This window comes from Tursiops truncatus, chromosome 8, assembly GCF_011762595.2.
Source record: "Tursiops truncatus isolate mTurTru1 chromosome 8, mTurTru1.mat.Y, whole genome shotgun sequence".
In the NCBI taxonomy this organism is placed as follows: Eukaryota; Metazoa; Chordata; class Mammalia; order Artiodactyla; family Delphinidae; genus Tursiops; species Tursiops truncatus.
The window spans coordinates 98,390,001-98,410,176 of NC_047041.1; the positions used below are offsets into that span (position 1 = coordinate 98,390,001).

The 20,176-nt window shown below is 48.0% G+C and overlaps 1 protein-coding gene across 1 annotated transcript in view; it reads right to left on the reverse strand.

The window, feature by feature from the left end:
- Positions 1-977: 977 nt before the first annotated feature.
- DDB1 (damage specific DNA binding protein 1) overlaps positions 978-20,176 on the reverse strand; it is a 31,206-nt gene continuing 12,007 nt past the window's right edge. The window contains exons 11-27 of the mRNA XM_019933970.3: positions 19,146-19,221; positions 18,942-19,050; positions 15,688-15,866; positions 15,428-15,591; positions 15,242-15,349; positions 14,874-15,081; positions 13,981-14,076; positions 13,761-13,872; positions 12,122-12,245; positions 11,651-11,815; positions 10,833-10,927; positions 5,239-5,409; positions 4,812-4,921; positions 4,387-4,556; positions 4,089-4,191; positions 2,427-2,550; positions 978-1,836 (exon numbers count right to left, since the gene is read on the reverse strand). Of these exons, the coding sequence (XP_019789529.1) occupies positions 1,753-1,836; positions 2,427-2,550; positions 4,089-4,191; positions 4,387-4,556; positions 4,812-4,921; positions 5,239-5,409; positions 10,833-10,927; positions 11,651-11,815; positions 12,122-12,245; positions 13,761-13,872; positions 13,981-14,076; positions 14,874-15,081; positions 15,242-15,349; positions 15,428-15,591; positions 15,688-15,866; positions 18,942-19,050; positions 19,146-19,221 (2,198 nt within the window). The 3' untranslated portion in view covers positions 978-1,752. The remainder of the gene's footprint in view (positions 1,837-2,426; positions 2,551-4,088; positions 4,192-4,386; positions 4,557-4,811; positions 4,922-5,238; positions 5,410-10,832; positions 10,928-11,650; positions 11,816-12,121; positions 12,246-13,760; positions 13,873-13,980; positions 14,077-14,873; positions 15,082-15,241; positions 15,350-15,427; positions 15,592-15,687; positions 15,867-18,941; positions 19,051-19,145; positions 19,222-20,176) is intronic.

Genomic DNA, 20,176 nt, shown 5'->3' on the forward strand with positions numbered 1-20,176 from the left:
AACCATGACTTGAAGAATTCAAATCACAGTGTTGAGTTTCAAGTTCAAACTGTGGTTTTTGAGAGATGATTATTTTTTCCCCTAAGACCCTTATCCTCCACCCTCAGAAACCCCAGGAGAGTAAGGGGAAAAGAACCGTAAAGAAACACAAGGAATGCTTCCAGGGAAGGAAACTTACTCCGGAAGACCCCCAAAGCAGAGATGCTTCCTTGCTCTTTTCCTTTTAAGCTAGAATCTCTCAAAACCACAGTTTGAACTTGAAACCACAATTTTCCTGACACTGTATCAAAGGCTGGTCTTAAAGGAGCCAGCCAATATGCCTGGGATCAACCCTGCTCCACTGTTGGGACAGAGCAGCCTTTATTCCCACTGGATCACTGGTGGAAATATGGGCCCAGACACTCTGACCCACTGAGCTGAAAGAAGACAGGCTCTGTGTGCTGGATAGAAGGGTGAACCCCAAATGTGCCCTTCTCCTGTATTTTCAAACCTAAGGCACCAAAGGTTTACTCAATTAAACCAGGAGAAATAAAATCAGAATCCAAAGCCCGTTGTGGCAACAGGAAGCTGGGCAGTGCGTGAGGAGCAGTGCCTGGGGGGCTAGTTGGCTGAATGTTCCATATACAACTGGCTGTAAAATGACGTAAGGAAAGGCAGGCCTAGCAACCCCCAGGCCCCGCACATTACTAGCACAGGCACCTGGGAATCAAACGATGACTACAGAGTCAAGGGCAACCAAAGACCACTGAATTTCAAAAACCTGACATCCACCATCCTTGGGATCCCACCAAGAGCGATCACCTGACAAAGGAGATGTACAGACGATAGTTCGCTACTTGAAAGGAGCGTTCCAGCAGCAAGGACAAGGGACTGCTGCAGTGGCTGTGAAGGAGGGAATGGAGCTTGCAGTAAACTGGGCACAGAGTGACTGGGATGCTGGAGAGCCGAGCAGTGGAAGAAAAGCAGAAACAAATGGATCCTTCTTAGACTCTACTTTATTAGGTAAAACTCAGAAACTAACCACCAATTCACGTCTCCCCACCTCCTTCCCTCTGAGGAAGGCAGTTCCCCAGAGACAAAAAGGCTGTGGCTTGGAGATCATCCACCATCTGCAGGTTTTCTACTCAAGCAGCCCACTGTCTGGTGGTCAGCCCTCCAGACCAAAGCTCTCAGAGGCAAGAGAAGAAAGCAAAGGAAGCTCTCATTTCAAAGACGACGAACCCCTCCCGCCCCTCCTTCCTGCTACCCACAACCTCCCCACACCCCCAACCTAAATAAAAAGATAGTGAGGACAATGCATGAGTGTGGGAGAGACACACACACACAGACACAGACACACACACACACACACACACACACACACACACACACACACACACACACACACACACACACACACACACACACACACACAGCTTCCTTTCAGCCAAAGAGCTGCAAAATTGCTCCCTGGAAGGAGGACAACTGGCTACACCAATCAAGGCTTGGTGGCCCAAGGTGATGGCTGGAATCATGTGAGACTGGTAAAAATCCAGGGAGAAAATATTTCACCTTCAGTCCTTTCCCAGGTCTCCAGCGAACTGGTTTTAGTTCTACAAAATCCCTGTTTCCACACAGGTAGGCCGTGGATTCTAGGGCAGCTGGCCTAGGGAAAGATTTCCCATAGCCAAGAGACAACGCCAGGGGAGGAGGAGGAGAGCAGGAGGGCAAAGCCTTCAGAGAGGGCCTGGGAAAGGGGATTCCTGCCCTCGGCTAATGGATCCGAGTTAACTCCTCCACAACCTTGATCAGGTCATCCGCAGTGGCTTCTCGCTTCATTCCACTGCCATCGTCAAACTGCAACGAGGAAGGGGCAGGAGGAGAGGCTGTGAGGGCTGAGAGGGTGCTCTCCCTCCCCTGAGGAAGGGGATGCCCACCACAAGGGAGGCGCCCCATTCTACCACTGTCATGGCAGGGACGAAGGACTCACAGTCGGAAGCCCACACCTCTCCTTGGGGGTTCAGGTCAGCAAGGTCTGTTGACAGCGAAGCTGCCCAGAGCCTGCCACCCAGTATATACTTCCCCAGAGGCACCATGTCCAGTGAGCAATGCCCCAAACCCAAGCGCCATGGAAACTTCTCTTCCCTACAGGATCCCGACCCTGCCCCCTTCCTACGGGTCTGCCAGAGATCCCAGACATGCCCAAATGTGCCCTCATTGCTAAAGTTACAGTGTTTGCTGCCTGACGGGGGAACCCACGAGCCTCAGCTTTATCTCCTTGCCCTTGGACCCCACCTTCCCACGTGGGTAGAAGAAAACTTGAAAAGGGCCGTTAGCACGTGGGGACCGAGGGAGGGGAGGCCCCGGAGTTCTGCCGGCCTCCTGGTATGCCCGGCCCTGCAAGGGACTTGAGAAACTGGCCCAGGGCTAAACCCTGAGCAGCTCACCTGCAGGTTTGCCACAACCTCCTGCATCTTGGGCCGGCTGATGTCCAGGAAGCTCTCAATCAAGTCCCCATCGATGAAGCCTGTGGCTGGTTCTGTCTTCCGTTCAGTATGAAAGGATCTCCAGGTGGACAGGTGAGTTAAGGAAAGTGCCAATTATCTGGAAATAAGTACCCTTACTATGAGTCACCCCCACCTCTGCACAAGACCACAATCTAAAACTATCACCAGGATAAACAGGAAACATTTTCAACTAAAAGTCACATGGCCTTTGGGACAGTGTTAGAATTTCAAAGACCTATAAGCTATTACCTCATCCAATGGTTCTTAACTGGAGTAATTGTCAAAATAACATTAAAAAAATACAGGGAATTCCCTGGTGGTCCAGTGGTTAGGACTCTGCACTTTCAATGCCAAGGGCGTGTGTTCGATCCCTGGTTGGGGAACTAAGATCCCGCAAGCCGTGCAGCGAGGCCAAAACAAATTTAAAAATAAAAAAATACAGATTAAAACCAAATACAGATATGACTCTTAGTTCAGAGCCTGGACGTGTATGGATGGTTTTTTCTTTTTTTTTTTTTTACAAGTGCTCCATGTGAACTGGATGCTTGCCTGGGAAGAACCACTCTTTAAGTCTAGCCTTGACCTTCACAGATTAATAAACTGAGGCTCGGGACTTCCCTGGTGGCGCAGTGGTTAAGAATCCTCCTGCCAATGCAGGGGACATGGGTTCAAGCTCTGGTCCGGGAAGATCCCACATGCCGCAGAGCAACTACGCCCGTGCGCCACAACTACCGAGCCGGCGCTCTACAGTCCACAAGCCACAACTACTGAGCCTGCGAGCCACAACTACTGAAGCCCACGTGCCTAGAGCCCGTGCTCTGCAACGAGAAGCCACCGCAATGAGAAGCCCGCGCACCGCAACAAAGAGTAGCCCCCACTCACCACAACTAGAGAAAGCTCGTGCACAGCAACGAAGACCCAATGCAGCCAAAAATAAACAAACAAACAGAGGCTCAGTAAGACAAGAGATGTGCCAAAAGTCCTGCGGGTTGTGGCAAAAACCAACCCATCAGCCTCCCTCCTCCCTCACGGACTCATAGCAGGAGCCCCTCACCCCTCGCCCCTCCCGCCTCCCACCCACCCCCCGCCTCCCTCGGGCTCCTTGTCTCTCTCCCATAATGAACAAACTTCCAGCAGTACTTGGACCCTGAGTGTCCCACGGGCGCTGATCCTTGGGCTTCTGGAGCTCGCACATTCCTTGCTTTTCCCCTCTTCCGTTAGCCTCTCTAGCGAGGGTCCTCAGACACTACCGCCTCCAACAAGATCTCTGAAAGGACGTTCTGAAGTTGTGATCTAAACTTACGTTTGACAAGCAACACCAGAAAGGCCAGAGGCAGACACATTTCAGGAACAAAAATGTACATTTTCAAGATGAACCAGTGAAGCTGGGTGATAAGTACATGGGGATTCAATACACTGTTCTCTCCACTACTGTGTGTTTGAAATTTTCCATAAGGTTTTTTAAAAGCCTGTTCCCCACGGGAACCTAGTCAAGACATTTCCTAAACGGACAGCAGTTTCCAGAGGCTGCTTAGGGTAATGTAGCTCTCTGCCTGGGTCAGGACGTGCTTCCTAGCAAGGGGGCACCTCTGGGAAGGATATAAGGAGTGTTCAATCTTGCCCACACTTTTGATGACTTTATTGAGTCGATTCTGCATGTCCAACAAGAGGTTGTACCAGCTCTCTGACAGTGAGGTCACCAGGCCTGAGGAAGCAAAGGGAACAGGGAGCTGCAGAGCGGGCACTGCCCACCAAGGGCAGACCAGGCAGCAGCACGAGGAAGGAAGAGCTGGCCACAGGCTCCTCCGCGAAACCCTGCTCTCCCTCGTCCCCCAAAACGGGAACGCTGCTCTCAGGAAGGAGGCCTGCACGGGGTGCGCCCCACAGAGGTCACCCTTACCAATCATGCCGTTGACCGTGCCGAAGAGCACCGAGCCCTGGGTAGGGGTGGAGGTCTCGCCCAGATTCTGCATGACCAGAGAGCCGTGGCAAAAGACGTTGACAAACTCGCCTAAGTGGAAGAGCCCAACCTCCTGGAGGTGCTGCCGCTCCTCGTCAGTGGTGGCAGCGCTGCAAGGCAATGCGAGAAACTCACTACCCAGACTTCTGTCCCCGCGACGGGGCCCCGACAAGGACTGCGTGCAGCGGACAGATTCCCCGGTGAGCCCACCCGCTCCACAGCAGAGGATCCAGCCTGAAGAGCTCATCTCTGTGGCCTGCCTGCCTCATGGAAACCCTAACCCTCTGTGAAGAGGAGCACCGGAGCCTGAGAGAAGACCCAGCGTCCTCATTCCCCACAGACCATACCCACAGCTGGTCACTCACCTATCCTTCTGACACACAAACAAGTTAAAGGCATTTTCAGCCCCCAGGAAATTGTCATCATCCAAGATTTCCACAGCACTCATCCAGTTGGGGTTAAAGTCTCGAGCAATCTTAAAAAAGACAAGGTACAAAAGGAAACACAATCAGCAGTTTGCATGGAAGCCATTGCTGAGACTTGGCCAAGAGCCTGCCCTGCCCCGTGTTTAACCACCACCCCTTCAGAGAGATTCTCCCCACAGTCTGGCAAACTCAGCCTAGAAATGGAGCCTACTCAGAGCTGTTGGCGGTTTCTAAGAACACTTAATGGATGCAGAATGTAGGCTCCAGGGACGACATTTCTGCCCTCACTGGGCTTGATTATCCCTCACCACCAAGAAACACCCGTGGGGTCGCAGCTTAAGGGAGCAGTCTGTCCCCGCCCCACTACCTCTTCGAAGTTGCCCTCCATTGGCTTGTAGGCCAGCAGCAGCACCGAGCGCATCAGGTCGCCCACCAGGATGAAGTCGCCCTTGGTCTTCAGGTACAGGGCCATGATGTTGTTGTAGTGGTTGCACTCGGTGCGGAGCTCCTTCTCCGTCGTCCACTCGTAAAGCCGCACCTGGCACGGGCATTGCACTTCTGTCAACTCGAGGGGCCCGAACCCTCCTTAAGCCTCCATCTGCAGCATCATTTACCCAAGTGCAATGTGGGGTGTGGAGTGCTTTGGTGTGGAACTTGCATGAACGTTTTTAATTTCAGTATTATGTATTTATGAAAAATGAAAATAGAATGAGCCCATGAAACTAATAATACAAAGTTTTCCTTTATGTAAGAAAATGAGTCAGGGTAAAGAAAAACATTAAGTAAACATTAATGCAAGTAATACTATGCATGTGACAAAAGATGGTTTTGTGACTGAAGTTTGGTAACTGACCTACAGAAATCGCTCTGGAAAAAGAGGATCCATCTCCAATTTCCTGATCAGAAAGGAACAAGACCACCTCCCAACCAACTGCCTCTTCTAACCCCTTCTCAAAACTCATACATCCCTTGCACCTTTTGACGTGAACCCGATGAGCAAAGAAAATAGCATGGCAAAGTCCAACAGAAGCTAAAGGACTCTAAAGCACTGGAGTCTGTGGCCACCCCTCCACCCAAAGGGAAAAAAATACCCCTTTTTTCTTCTCCACTGCAGTGTTTCTTCAGTTACAACTACAGCTCCAAAAGAATGAAGATGCTTTAGAATCAGCAGATAGATGAACAGATACTCGGCACAGCCCAGCCCTGGCAGACCCTTCAGGGTCCAGGCAGCCCCACCCATGGCCTCTGCCCATGCAGACACTCTGGACAGAATATATTAAGCCACGATTTCTCGAGATGTGTCCAAAGGACCCTAGCTCCACAGGTATGCACTCCAAGAGTCATTTGTAATAATTACAAGGGCTACCACACCTCCATCGGCAGGGTCAAGGGAGCCCAGAACACCCCAGACTGGGGTAAGCCCAGCCTGACTGGGCCTCCAGTCCTCCAAGAGTGGAGTAAAGTAGAGGCCAAGAGCTCCACACGCTCCTGGGAACACACCCCACACGCCCCTCTTCATACTCCCAGCCTCCCTTTCTGCCGTGGAGATAGTCAGGACCAAGGTCAGACACCACCAAAATCCAAGACTCCCACTCTCAACCCAACAGGTCCTAGATCCCCACTGTCCAATATGGTAGCCACTAGCCACATGGCTACAAATACCTGAAATGTGGCAAGCCCAAATTGAGATGTACTTTAAGTGTAAACCACACACGAGATGTGGAAGTCTTGGTATGAAAAAAATGTAAAATTATCTCACTAATAATTTTTTATATTGATTACATGTTGAAATAATACTTTAGATGTACTGGGTTAAATAAAACACATTACTAAAATTAATTTCACCTACTTTGAACTTTTATTCATGTGGCTACTAGACAGTTTAAAATTACACATGGGGCTCCTGTATTTCTATTACACAGCAACGGACGTCTTATAATCTGACCCCTCCCAATTCCTGCATCTGTTCACTGTACCCTCTGGAATACATGGTCACTAGTCACAGGCAGCCTGCTCTCTAGCCCATCCCTTGTCAGTCTAACTGAAATGTGGATCTTTCAAAAGGGCTCTGTGGCCCTCTCAACTTGGCTATTCTCTCTCCCACTGTCCCTTGTACCACTGGGACTACAGGGAGGACAGCCTTCCATGCATCCTGCCTGCCTCCTAAACATGCCAGTTCTCAAGTTCACACCACCAGACAACTACCCCACTGTCACATCTCCACCCCCACGCCATCACTCTCTCCTAACATAACACCCCAGTAATTCTTGGTGACTTTAATATTCACAGAGAAGATCCTTCCAATACCCTGATCTCTGTCCTTTTCTGACCCCCCTCTTCCCCACGTATCTTGTCCATTCCTATGGTCACCCCTTAAGAGCCTGTCATTAAAAATAACTCCAGAATCTTTTGTCCCCAGTTTCACTGCTTCTCAGATGCCCAGAGTCCATCACTACAATCCTTGTCCTACGGATTCTCCACTCCCTTGCCCCTCTCTCCCTCGATCATGCTCACCCAACAAAAACAGACTTCGGTAAAATTAATTTTCAACTACAAGCTGAGGAAAAACCACCAACCAGCATGACTGGTCTCATTTTAAATTCATACCTCCTCCACTCTCCTCAAAACTCTAATACCATGGGCTTCCCTGGTGGTGCAGTGGTTAAGAATCCACCTGCGATTGCAGGGGACACAAGTTCAAGTCCTGGTCCGGGAAGATCCCACATGCTGTGGAGCAACTAAGCCCGTGTGCCACAACTGCTGAGCCTGAGCTCTAGAGCCCGCGAGCCACAACTACTGAAGCCCAGGCACCTAGAGCCCATGTTCCGCAACAAGAGAAGCCACTGCAATGAGAAGCCCACGCGCCGCAACGAAGAGTAGCCCTCGCTCGCCACAACTAGAGAAAGCCCACGCGTAGCAATGAAGACCCAAAACTAACTAACTAACTAAATAAAAACTCTAATACCTCCTCTTCCAGCCTTCCTCTCAGCTACTTCACAGAAGATGGACACAACCAAAGGAGGATTTCCACCTGCTTAAACCACCTGTGCATTAGAGCCCCCTTAGCTACTCAAAACATGGCTCCAGCAACTCTCCTTTAATGGACCATTGCCATCAGCTAGAAATGTGCAGCAGTATTTCCTAACTTAAAAAATTAAAAACTCTCCTGTGCTGACATTCCCCTGTAGCTACCCCATTACTCTCTTCTTTATTGCAACTCCCGGGAAGGGTTTCCTGATCCTAGTTGTCCTCGCCTCCTCGCCCTGGTTGAACCCTCTCCAGTCAGGTTCCATCCCCACCACTCAACCAAAAGAGCTAAACCAATGGCCATTTCTCGATCCTTATGTTATCTGGCCCACCGACAGCACTTGCAGTTTATCACTTCCCTCCTGCTTCAAATACTTTCTTTCCATGGCTTCCAGAACACTTTTCTTGGTTCCTCTCCTACTTCACTAGGCACCTCCTCTCTGTTTGGCTGGATCTTCCTTCTCGTCCCAACTTTGAAAGGCTGGAGGGCCCCAGGGCTCAGTCTTCAGATCTCTCCTCTACCCACTCTCAGCAGGTAGGTGATCTCAGGTGATCTCCGCCACTCTCAGCTTTACATGCCACCTAGTAACTGCCACACTAGTATCTTCCATCTGCTTCTTGCTAGAACCCATACCTCTCTCATCCACCTACCTACCTGACATCTCCACTGAGATGACTACTGAAACTTAGCATTTTCAAAACCAAACCTCTGGTTTCCCCACTGCAACATAAGAAGAAATACACATTTGGTCTCTGCCCCCGGTTCCTGACAGAAAGCTCCTAAAACCTTTGTAATTTCCTAATAGGAATGTTTTACACAGAGCTCCTAAATCCTTTGGAATTTCCTAGGTGATAGGCGTCTTTCGTTCTAATGATGCAATTCTTGGTGGTTCCTGGATAGCTACAGGATGGGGGCTGGTCACCAGAAAGACCAAGCCATGAACAGAAGCTTGGAACTTTCAGCCCCACCCCCATCCTCCAGGGAAGAAAGAGGGGCTGGAGACTGATTTAATGATGGATCATGCCTACATACAGAAGCCTCTATAAAAATCTCTAAACTATGGGGTTCAGAGAGTTCTTAGGTTGGTGAATACAGCCACATACTGGGAGGGTAGTGCATTCCAACTCCACGAAGACAGAAGTTCCTGCCCGCAGGACCCTTTTGGACCTTGCCTTACGCACCTCTCCATCTGGCTATTAATTTGTATCCTTTATAAAATCCTTTGTAATATGCCACCAAATATAAGTAAACATTTCAAATTTTGTGAGCCCTTCCAACAAATTATCAAACCTAAGGGGGGTGGGGAATTTGGGGAACCCCTGACTTTGTACCAAGTCAGAAAGAAGTTTGGGGACCACTACTTGGGACTGGGGTTTGAAGTAAGGACAGTCTTGTGGGACTGAGCCCTTAAACCTGTGAGGTCTGACACTACCTCTGGGTGGCTAATGTCAGAATTCAATTAAATTATAGGACGCCTGGTTGGAAAACTGGTTGGTATAGGGATTAGAAACCCCATACATATGGTGTCAGAAGTGTTGTGAGTAAAGAACAGTTTTCCTTTCTCCTCCAAACCTGCTCCACTCACAATCTCCCCACATCAGTACAGAGCAACACCATCCTTGTTACTCAGGCCAAAACTCTTGGCCCTTTATTCCCTTCTCACGCCTCATCTTCAATCCATCACCAGAGCCCCTCAGTACTAACATCTGCAGAATCTGACTACCCTTCACCTCCTCTATCAGCACCCTGCCCCCAGCAACCATCAACTGCTATCTGGATCATCACCAGAGCCTCCTAACTGATCTCACTGCCTCTACTCTTGGTCCCCTACGACCTTTCCCAGGATGCGCAATGAGCTTTTCGAAATATAACTACAGTCACGTCACTCATTCGCTCGAACCCTCTAGAGGTCTCCATCACCCTCAGAGTAAAACCCAAAGTCCTTACACACTCGGCCTATCAGGTTCCTCAAGTGCTGGCCCTCCGCTGCCTCTCGGACTCATCTCCCGTCACCCCGCAGCGCCCACCCGTGCAGAGTGCAGGCAGGCTGGCCCCGGACTCCTGGCGCTTGTCTTCTCCCAGACTGAGGCATGGCTTGCTCCCTCCCTTCCTTTAGGAACCTGCCCGAATGCCACTGTATAAACAAGACCCTCCTGACCACGTGACAAAACAGCGCCACCTCCCATGCTTGCTCTGGTACTCCTTCAGCTTTTCGTCCCGTTTTTATTTCTCACCATGTATTTCTCATCGTCCTGGGTACACATATGTATTCTATTTGCTCACTGGCCCCAGAAGGCTAGCTCTTTGTCCATTTCATCTACTGCTACATCCCAACTACCAAAACAGTGCCTGGTATGCTGCAAGTGTTCAGTTAATATTTCTTGAATGAATGTCGATTTAAAGTATTTAAATAATGTCGCTCTACTCTTGATCTTCTCAGAACCTTTAATACGGTAAGATGCACCGTGAAGCTTCTAAGAAGAGGATACAGGATACAGAAGTTCCCAAATGCATCTGACCATGAAACTCATTTTTTTTGCAAGGGAGGAGGTGGGGTCGTGCCGGAAGCGAAGTGGCGTATTTCACAGGCCTAGTATTTCAGGGACGCACTCAGGATAATGAGGTTTGGCTCATTTTGTTCCACACAGATGAAATATTCTCACATCACGAGACATTCTAAGCGCAGGGACCATAGCTCTTACCCCTTTCTCAATTCCCGCAGCGCTTAGGATGATGGGATTGGGCTTCACATAACCGAATCTGCTGCCTGGTCCAACCCCAGCTCCCCATATTCCCAACCCCATCCTCCATACTCACTACTTTGTTATCCTTAAAATCGTGATACACGTGCACCTTCAGGAAATACAAGGGAAACGTGTTCTGTGGACAATGGTGTGAGGCCTAAGGCATGACACCAGTGGGAGGGGCCTCACCGTGCTGTTGATGCTGGCTAACAACTTCCCGTTAAATTCCACCATAGAGTACACAGCCCCTTTCACCTCCTTTTCAGCCACAGTCTGTAGTTTTCCTAGGGGAAAAAAGATACTCTTAAGTCTCCTTTATGAGCCCATACTTTAACTAATCAAAAGAATCCCATGCTTCCCCTCTGGCTCTAATTCCTGCCCCCAAAACCACTCATCTGAAAGCAGGAAATACAGAGTCAGTACACACTGGGGTTAACCACCACTGGAAGTGTGAACCCCAAATGTGCAGTGATTCTACACAGCATTCAGGTTGTGCCTCCCACCCTGAGACTCCAGATCTCCCTCAAGATGGAGACCGAATTCCATCTCAGCCATCTATTCTGAGATTTCGGGGCTGACAGCTAGTCTTTAGAACCATCTTGAGTAGGGGAGATGGGAAAAGAGGTAGAAATGAACTCAAAGTGCTGACGCTGGGAAGAGGACCTTAAAGGCTGAGCAGCCAAGTGGGAAACACACCCTGGATTCCTACTAGGATTCCTAACTCGCGTTCTGGTCGGCATGTTCTCTTATTCATAGTTCACCTCTCCTCGTTTTTCCTTCCTTTCAAAGAGTGAAAAAGGAAGAAACACGTGCTAGATTTTATTTGTGCCTCTGCTCACATACTCCAAAACTCATTCAGATCATCAAGAGCTTAAGAGAAACATCATGAGTCTCACGTCACAGCAATTAACCCAAGTTCTTCTGCGTAACTGAGACTGAAACCTAGAAGAGTCTGCTTACATTCCCAGTTCCAAATCTCTCAAAAGCCGGAGACTGTGTCCGCTTACCATCTGAATACTGAAAGACCACAATACGACCCTGCTTGGGCTCCGCCTCCTCAGGGTACACCATGGCCGTGCCCACGATGAAGTACGTGTTGGGGTCTTTGCCCAACCTGCAGGAGACCAGGCTGAGGGCATACTCGTTCTGCAGGAACTGGTGGGCGTGGAGCACTAGAAGGGAGGAGAAGAGACGCGACTGGCTGACAACCCCCACGCAAGCACGCTTCTGTACTTGTGAGGCCCACAGCTCAGCTCGAAGTAGATCTGCCTCCTGCTATTCCTGTCTCCTCACCAACCTATTCTGACCTGAGGAGGCCCAGCACTCTGGACTCATGGCCAACTCAGAGGCCCCACCCCTTTCTGCTCCTCCTAGGATGGTTTGCCAGTGTCCATCAAATTCTGGAATACAGCAGAGCCCAGAAGAGCCTAGCTTAGGGAGGACGTAGGTACAAAATGACAGAAAGAGCTCATCTGCACCTTCAAAGGTGTGCTGGTCAATGATAAGGAGGTTATGCACCTCCACCTCTTCTCCAAAGGAGGTCTCGTGAGGGGCTGTGCTGCTGGAGAACAGCTTGCTGGAGCTGACGCTGCTGGACAGGGCCTGGGAACAGAGAGAACACACATCACCCCTCTCAAAAGCAGAACGGGTGCTGGGAACAACAGTGTGAGCATCAGGCAGGATCAGGGAACAGTGGCTGAGTCTGAACCAGGAAACCTTACGGCTGGCCGCTTGCATGGAGCCTAAAGAACAGAGGGCTTCAAGGAGGACTCAGGGACCAAGGCTAAGGATCCAAATTCCATATGGTATGGACACAGCATCCAAAACACCGCCAGAACGTAAGAGCATTAGAGAGCACTAAACAGTGATGCTACGACATCAAGAAAGCTAACGAGAAACTCAGGCGACCTAGTAAAGTGACAGGCTTCCACCTCTCTCAATGGGAGGAGCAGGAGAGCACTGCAAATAAAAAGAAAAATGTAAAGACCTTCTACTCTGGATTAAGGGAAGAAGCCATACCACAGATGTCTGCGAGCAAGGAAGGCAGAGAATACGTGGACTAAAACGATCAGCTAACATCTCCATTGGGTCTGTGATGTGCGGCTCCATGTTGTCCCACTACTATCATTTTGCAGATGAGAAAAATGAAGTTGCCCAAGGTCACGAGGCTAGCAATAAACTTTGGAGTCAGTTCTGTCAGACTCCAAATGCCATGCTCTTACCTATTATACTGCACTGTTACCCATACCCTACACAAAGCACCCAAACTGATGTTAAGAGAAAAGGAATTATTCATCAGGCAAGGCTACCAAGTAGCAAAATCACTGACAGCCACGCTTACTCAAAGTTCTTCTCAAGCCTCTAATGAGGGGGCCAAATCCAGCTCACTGCCTGTTTTTATAAAGTTTTATTGGGGATTTCCCTGGTGGCGCAGTGGTTAAGACTCCATGCTCCCAATGCAGGGGGCCTGGGTTTGATCCCTGGTCAGGGAACTAGATCCTACACGCATGCCTCAACTAAGGAGCCGGTAAGCCGCAACCAAAGGAGCCCTCAAACTGCAACTAAGGGGCCTGCCTGCCACAACTAAGACCCAGGGCAACCAAATAAATAATTATTTTTTTAAATAAAGTTTTGGGACTTCCCTCGTGGCACAGTGGTTAAGAATCCGCCTGACAATGCAGGGGACACGGCTTTGATCCCTGGTCCGGGAAGATCCCACATGCCGCGGAACAACTAAGCCCGTGCGCCACAACTACTGAGCCTGCGCTCTAGAGCCTATGCTCCGCAACAAGAGAAGCCACCGCAATGAGAAGCCCGTGCACTGCAAGGAAGAGTAGCCCCCGCTCACCTCAGCTAAAGAAAGCCCGTGCACAGCAGTAAAGACCCAATGCAGCCAAAAATAAATAAATTTTTTTCTTAAATAAATAAATAATAAAGTTTTATTGGAACCCAGCTATGCCCACCTGTTGTCTATGGTTGCCTTTGTAACGGCAGACAGAGTTGAGTAGTTGTGACTGAGATCATATGACCTGCAAAGCCAGAACTATTTACTAGCTGAGCCTTTACAGAACAGTTTGCCCCGCTCTCACACCATCTTTCTTTGTCCACTGCCCTCACCTGGGTGCTGGCGCTGGGCCTCAGAGCAGTTGTGCCCCCACTCGTGTCCTGGACTTCAATACGGCTGGAGAGGACCCCGAAGCACTGGGACACCTCCTGGTAGCAGATCTTCCTGTAGAACAAGTACAGAGCAACAGGGCCCCCTCAGGAGAAGTCTGAGGTACTCCACACCAACCCCCAGGGCACCCCTGCCCCCGCAGCTCCCCTACCCTGCCCTCACCTGGGAGATTCATAGAGGGGAACCGTACGAATATGCAGCTTCTGTATCTCGTCAATGGTGCCAATGGTGAGGGTGCTGTTGTTGGCCAGTGCCAGGCTGGAAAGAAGGTTCTGGGTTTAGAGTGAGTAGACCCAAGGAAGGAAAGGATTCTACGAGGCAACTCCACAAGGGGAAGGAAAACAAGGCAGAATTACACTAGCTTACCCCAGGGTAGTGGTTCTCAACTGACTCTATGCTAAATCACACCTGGGAAACATGCCTGGTCCCACCCCTGAGATTTTCCTATTTAATTGGTCTGGTTGGGCCTAGGCTGAGATTTTTAACAACTAACTATTTAATACTAAAGCATTCGAATATAGAACAGTGATGCTCAAACTATCAAACCATGCTGGCATCAGAATCAGCTGGGAGGCTTGTTAAACTAGACTGCTGGGTCCAACCCTGGAGTTTCTGATTCAGTGGATCCGTGGGTGAGGCCTGAGAATTTACGTTCCCAATGCGTTCCCAGGTAGTGCTGTGGCTATGAGGAGCCACACTTTGAGAATCGCTGCTCCAGGGGAATACATAAAGATCTCTGCATCAGGGGTTCTGAAACTTGACTAATCATTTGAATCGCCTACGGGGTTTTCTAAAAATATAGATTCAGATCTAGGGCTCAACCCTAGATCCACCAAATCAAACTCTAAGAAGGATTCAAAAATAATTCTGTACATTTAAAAAGGCTTCCAAGGTGTTTCTACTGCATAGCCGAGATTTGCAAACCTCTGCTCTATACTCCCATCTCAGCTGGTCACGGACTTTGTCATTAGGAAAAGGCTGGAGGGGAGGGTCTGAGGAAAAAAACACGATGTCCTCACTCCTGGCTCTCGCTGAGGAAAGAAAAAGAGGCTCACCTGTCAGGGTAGCCATCTGAGTTGAGGGGACACATGTAGTTCACCTCCTTGAGGTTGACATTGGAGAAGACCAATTTGTGGTTGCTGCTGTAGATGACAGTGGGGCGGTCAGAGCAAGCAAAGACGTTGGTGGTAGAAAGAGAACGGAAAGTCCTCAATACGGTGGGCTGGGTGCCCAGAGTCACCTTCTTACGGTCGCTCAACAGGCCTACAGAAAGAACGGCATCCAGAGAAAAAAGGAAAGAAACGAAACAGGACACACAGCTGGACTGTGAAGCTTCAAAAGCAGCACCCTGAGGCTAAGAACTCTGCCAACTCCAATACTCCAGATTTTCCGAAGAGCCCCTCACTCGAGGTGCTAGTCTCACCTGTCTCAATGTTGAGCCCGAAGTAGAAAAGCGCCCCATCTCCCAAGGCACAAAGGAGGTAGTGGCTACTCTCAAAGGTGGTCATCAGGATAGAACGAGGAATGATCTCTGTGGGAAAGAGGTACATTAAGTTCTTGTTCCAAATTCTGATTCTGATCCCAACCCAGGTCCTTAAAAGAAACACACCTCCACCCAGCATCTCTTTGTGCAGTAGCTCAAAAGAGGGCAGCTTCGCGATTCGGGCTGAGATGTCTGTCCAGAGACCAATAGCACAAAGAGGGGACATTCCACTGCTGTCCCCTAAAGGGGTGATGTCCAAGCAGGCCACTTCGTGTTCCATCTCTGTGTGGCTGAACAAGGAAGAATACGTCAGAGGAAGGAATCCAAGGATCAAAGAAGCCCCAGAGAACAGGGAGGGCAAAAAGAGCAGACAGATAAACACACACCTGATCTGTCGGAGCTCCTGAGGATGGATCTGCAGGTAGTAGAGGGCCCTTCCCACGGCTACTACTACCTGGCTGCTATTGCAGGAGGCCACACTGATGTTCTTGCCCTGAGGCTCCTTCCACTCACTGACGAGAGCTTTGGGGTCTTGAGAGACCAACCTCACAGATGCTGAAGTGATCTAGAGAAAGAAGAGCAATGTCTCCAAGCCCCTGCAGGGATCTAAACAGGGGTGAGAAGGTGGTAAATGCTGCCCTGGTGGAACCCTAAGAATAAGCTCCTCTGCCACATAGATATATTTTTCCAAAGTTCTGCAATGATTAATTACATGAAGATGTCATTTTTAGCTGAAGCCCTGAAGAAGACTGGCTTCAAGCAGCTTACAGCTTACATACCTACAGGCAGAAAAAGAGAAGGCCTGTTTCACTCTGAGTAAGGCTTGGGTAACACAACCTATGGAAAGGTATCGATGGAGTAAATAAGACCTGCAACTACAAGTCTAGTTGTTTTTCTCAACCCAAAAATCAGGTCTCTAAAATATCCAAGTTCTGGGAATTCCCCGGCGGCCCAGTGGTTAGGGCTCCGCGCTTTCACTGCCGAGGGCGCAGGTTCAATCCCTGGTCAGGGAACTAAGATCCTGCAAGCCACGCGGCACAGCCAAAAAATAAATAAATAAATAAAATAAAATATCCAAAATATACAAGTTCTTTACTATGTATGAATACATTTATTTCATCATTGAAATAAAACAGAAAGCAGGCTGATAACACTATTATGTATCAATACACCTTACTTATCAAAATTGAGTTTCTACTTAAAGAGGAAAGCCCTTTAGAATTATAAACACTATGGGGGATGCAGAAACACTACAAGCTGTTATTCATACTAATGAACTACAATGGGATTACATAATATTTCAAAGGGTTATTAGCCTTTCCATTTGGTAAAGAAGCCCATCATTGTAGAGAACAAACGTATGGACACCAAGGGGGGAAAGTGGTGGGGGGTGGGTGGTGGTGGGATGAACTGGGAGATCTGGGTTGACATATATACAATAATATGTATAAAATAGATAACTAATAAGAACCTGCTGTATAAAAAAATAAATAAAATAAAATTCAAAAAAAAAGACATCACTATAAAGTTAAAAACAAGCCTCAAAAAAAAAAAAGTATATGAGAAGGCACATTTAGAGGGTTAGAAAGAAAGTTAGAAAAGAGGGAAGTGGACAGCTCAGGAAGGACACATCTCAAGAAAGAGGCAGCAGCTACTGGAATGTGCACCCAATTTAGTAGGAGGGGTCATATCAGGCAGCCTGCAGTGAAGATAGGAGAAGGAAGAGAGCCAGTGTAGACAGACTTTTTTGATTCCAGAATCTAGATGAAGACGGAGATAGGGCAATAGCTGGAGGGAAGTTCTGGGGTCTAGAAGGTATTTTTTTAAGGCCAGCAAGGTTTACGTGTAATTCAAAGCTAGAGGAGCCAAAGGGGGAGGGGTGGTTGTCTTCAAGCCCCGGTGCAGGGTCTAGAGGACCAAGGACAGGGTGTGATGCCGAGCCGAGGCTGCAGGATCACAGCTCTGAGAAAGGAAAGGCTCTAGTTTGGGAGAGATCAGAAAGCAGAACTCTGGTTTCATACACAGAAAATGTGGTCCTTTTGATGGCTGAACAAAGGTGTTTCAGAAGCTTCAATGGGGAAGACTAAAGATTTTAATAAAAAACCTAATATTGCCTCGAGAAAAAAGAGAAGAAATCCATCATTAGTAATAATTGGGCTGGTATAAAATAGGAAATCAGCTTTTGAAGGGTCTGGTCTAGTGTAAATTACAAAACCAGGGCAGCAGCATAATTCTGAAAATCAAAAAAAAAAAACAGGAAAGCCCTTTAACAGGAGATATGTGAGCTGGGGCCAGTATTCAGGCCACCAGTTAGAAAACACTGACAAAGCGATGAGTCAGTAACTGGGCACTCCCCACATTTGTCCAACAAACTGACAGAAGCTTCCCTCTGGTTTTTACCAAACCCACCACTGCCTGTTGCCTAAAAGGAAGACCAAGAGGATAAAAAGATAAAGACAGTTCAATAGTCCTCAGGCCCTCAAGTGCTACACCTGCCACAGGCAAATCACTGACTCTGCTCAGTGTGGAGAACGGCTCAAAAGGTGAGGAGGGTGTGCAAAACACCAAGAGCATCACGGTCACTCCAAACTTAAAAAGACTGCCAGGCGTTGAGAGGTGCGAAGAAATCAGGCTCTCACAGCTAACAAAAGTGCCAAAAGGCTATATGCCCCCCATATCACAGAAAGATTTAAGATAAGGATCTGAACAGAGTTAGAACTCTGGTTATAATAATTAGCGCCCTGAAAGTGCTCCCAAAAGTCATATATGGATGGTAGCCTACGACTGGTTTTTTTCCTTTGTGCTTTTCAGTATTCTCCAAATAAGTATATACTACTATTATAACACGGGGGAAAAGTGTGTCTCAGAAGACAGGATATAATTAGTGTGAAAACAATATCCCCCTGCCCACCCTCAAAAAATATATATATAATGATCCCATCCATAAAAGAAAATGTGAATAAACACAATATACAGTCATCCCTCAGTATCTGCAGGGGACTGGTTCCAGAATCCCCCAGCCGATACCAAAATCCGCAGATGCTCAATCAAGTCCCTTATATAAAACGGAACAATAATTGCTTATAAACTACTCACATCCTTAAGTGTATTTTAAATCATCTCTAGATTATAATACCTAATATAATGTAAATGCTATGTAAATAATTGTAAATACAGTGTAAATGATACGTAAATAGCTGCTGGTGCACAGCAAATTCAAGTTTTGCTTTTTGAACTTTCTGAAGTTTTTTTCCCCCATTTTTTTTTTCAGCCATGCCACTTGGCTTACAGGATCTTAGTTCCCTAACCAGGGATGGAAGTGAAAATGCCAAGTCCTAACCACTGGACCACCAGGGAATTCCCATCCCAAATATTTCTGATCCAAACCCACAGATACAAAGGGCCGACCGTATATACATTTGCAAAGAAAAATTAAAGCTAAAAGGAACAACTCCAAAGTTAAGAGTTAATTAAACTGCTCTCAGTAGTGGGTGATTAGGTAATTCCAGTTTTTTCCCTAGCCTTTTTACATTACTTTTAGAGCCATAAAAACTGACTTCCAAAAATCCGGTAGTGCTCTGTACTGCACTCTAGGTCAAATTCAAGTGTAAACGAGGCCCGCCCTTTTCTCCGTTACTACCTGGATGAGTTGTTGATGAGCCACATTGCCACAGAAGAAAGTTTGCTGATCGTCCACAAAACCCATCAGTTCAGTTTCTTCCACTTCCTCTCCGTTTAACATGAGAACTCTGCAGCAGAATGGAAGGCCAGGGTCAGCCAGACCAGCTGCCCCACCTTGCAACCTTCACATGAGCACCTGGAGCTGGCACCAGACTCATCTTACCTTGTCTGGCCCACAAAAGAGAGCACCAAAGTGTCATCAGTCTCCCGATTAGGATCAGACCGCAGGGGCCATAAGCCTGGAACAAAGATCAAAGATTAAGAGGCACAGCACAGACCAACACTCCGCTCCCACAATCTAAGGAAGGAGCAGCCTAACCCCACGGGAAGAGCAAGAAATTTGGTGTCAGTCCTGAGATAAAATACCCACTCTGTTCCTCCCTAGCTTTAAGACTCTGAAGAAGTTAGATATTTTTAAAGCTGTTTGAGCCTGATATTTTTCGGTTTTTCATTTGATTTTGGATGGGATAATTCATCTCCATGACTCAAAGTCAAAATTTGTTTTTTATTTTTTAATTTTTTTAAAATTTATTTTATTTTTGGCTGTGTTGGGTCTTCGTTGCTGCACATGGGCTTTCTCTAGTTGTGTCGAGCCGGGGCTACTCTTTGTTGCGGTTCACGGGCTTCTCACTGCAGTGGCTTCTCTTGTTGCGGAGCTTGGGCTCTAGGCGCAGGGGCTTCAGTAGTTGTGGCACATGGGCTCAGTAGTTGTGGCTCGCGGGCTCTAGAGTGCAGGCTCAGTAGCTATGGTACATGGGTTTAGTTGCTCCACAGCATGTGGGATCTTCCCAGACCAGGGCTCGAACCTGTGTCCCCTGTATTGGCAGGCAGATTCTTAACGACTGAACCACCAGGGAAGTCCCAAAATTTATTTTTTAAATATTTAACACAGAAGTCTCACCCCTATACCTCTCCTTCCAACCTAGCCCCCAAATAAGTAAACAATAGTAGTTTATCCTTCCAATTCTTTTTAATTTAGGAAAATAGGTAAACACTGTGTTGCAAGCCAATATACAATGGCCTATCACAAACTGTCTGCACCTTGTTTTTTCATCTAATATATGCCTGGGCCTTTATCATAACAGAATAGTTTCTTGTTTTTGACATCTGCACAGTATTTAATTGTATGGATGTAACAGTTTATTAGTTAGTTCCCACTGATGGACCCTTTTTCAGTATATTGCCACAATATAC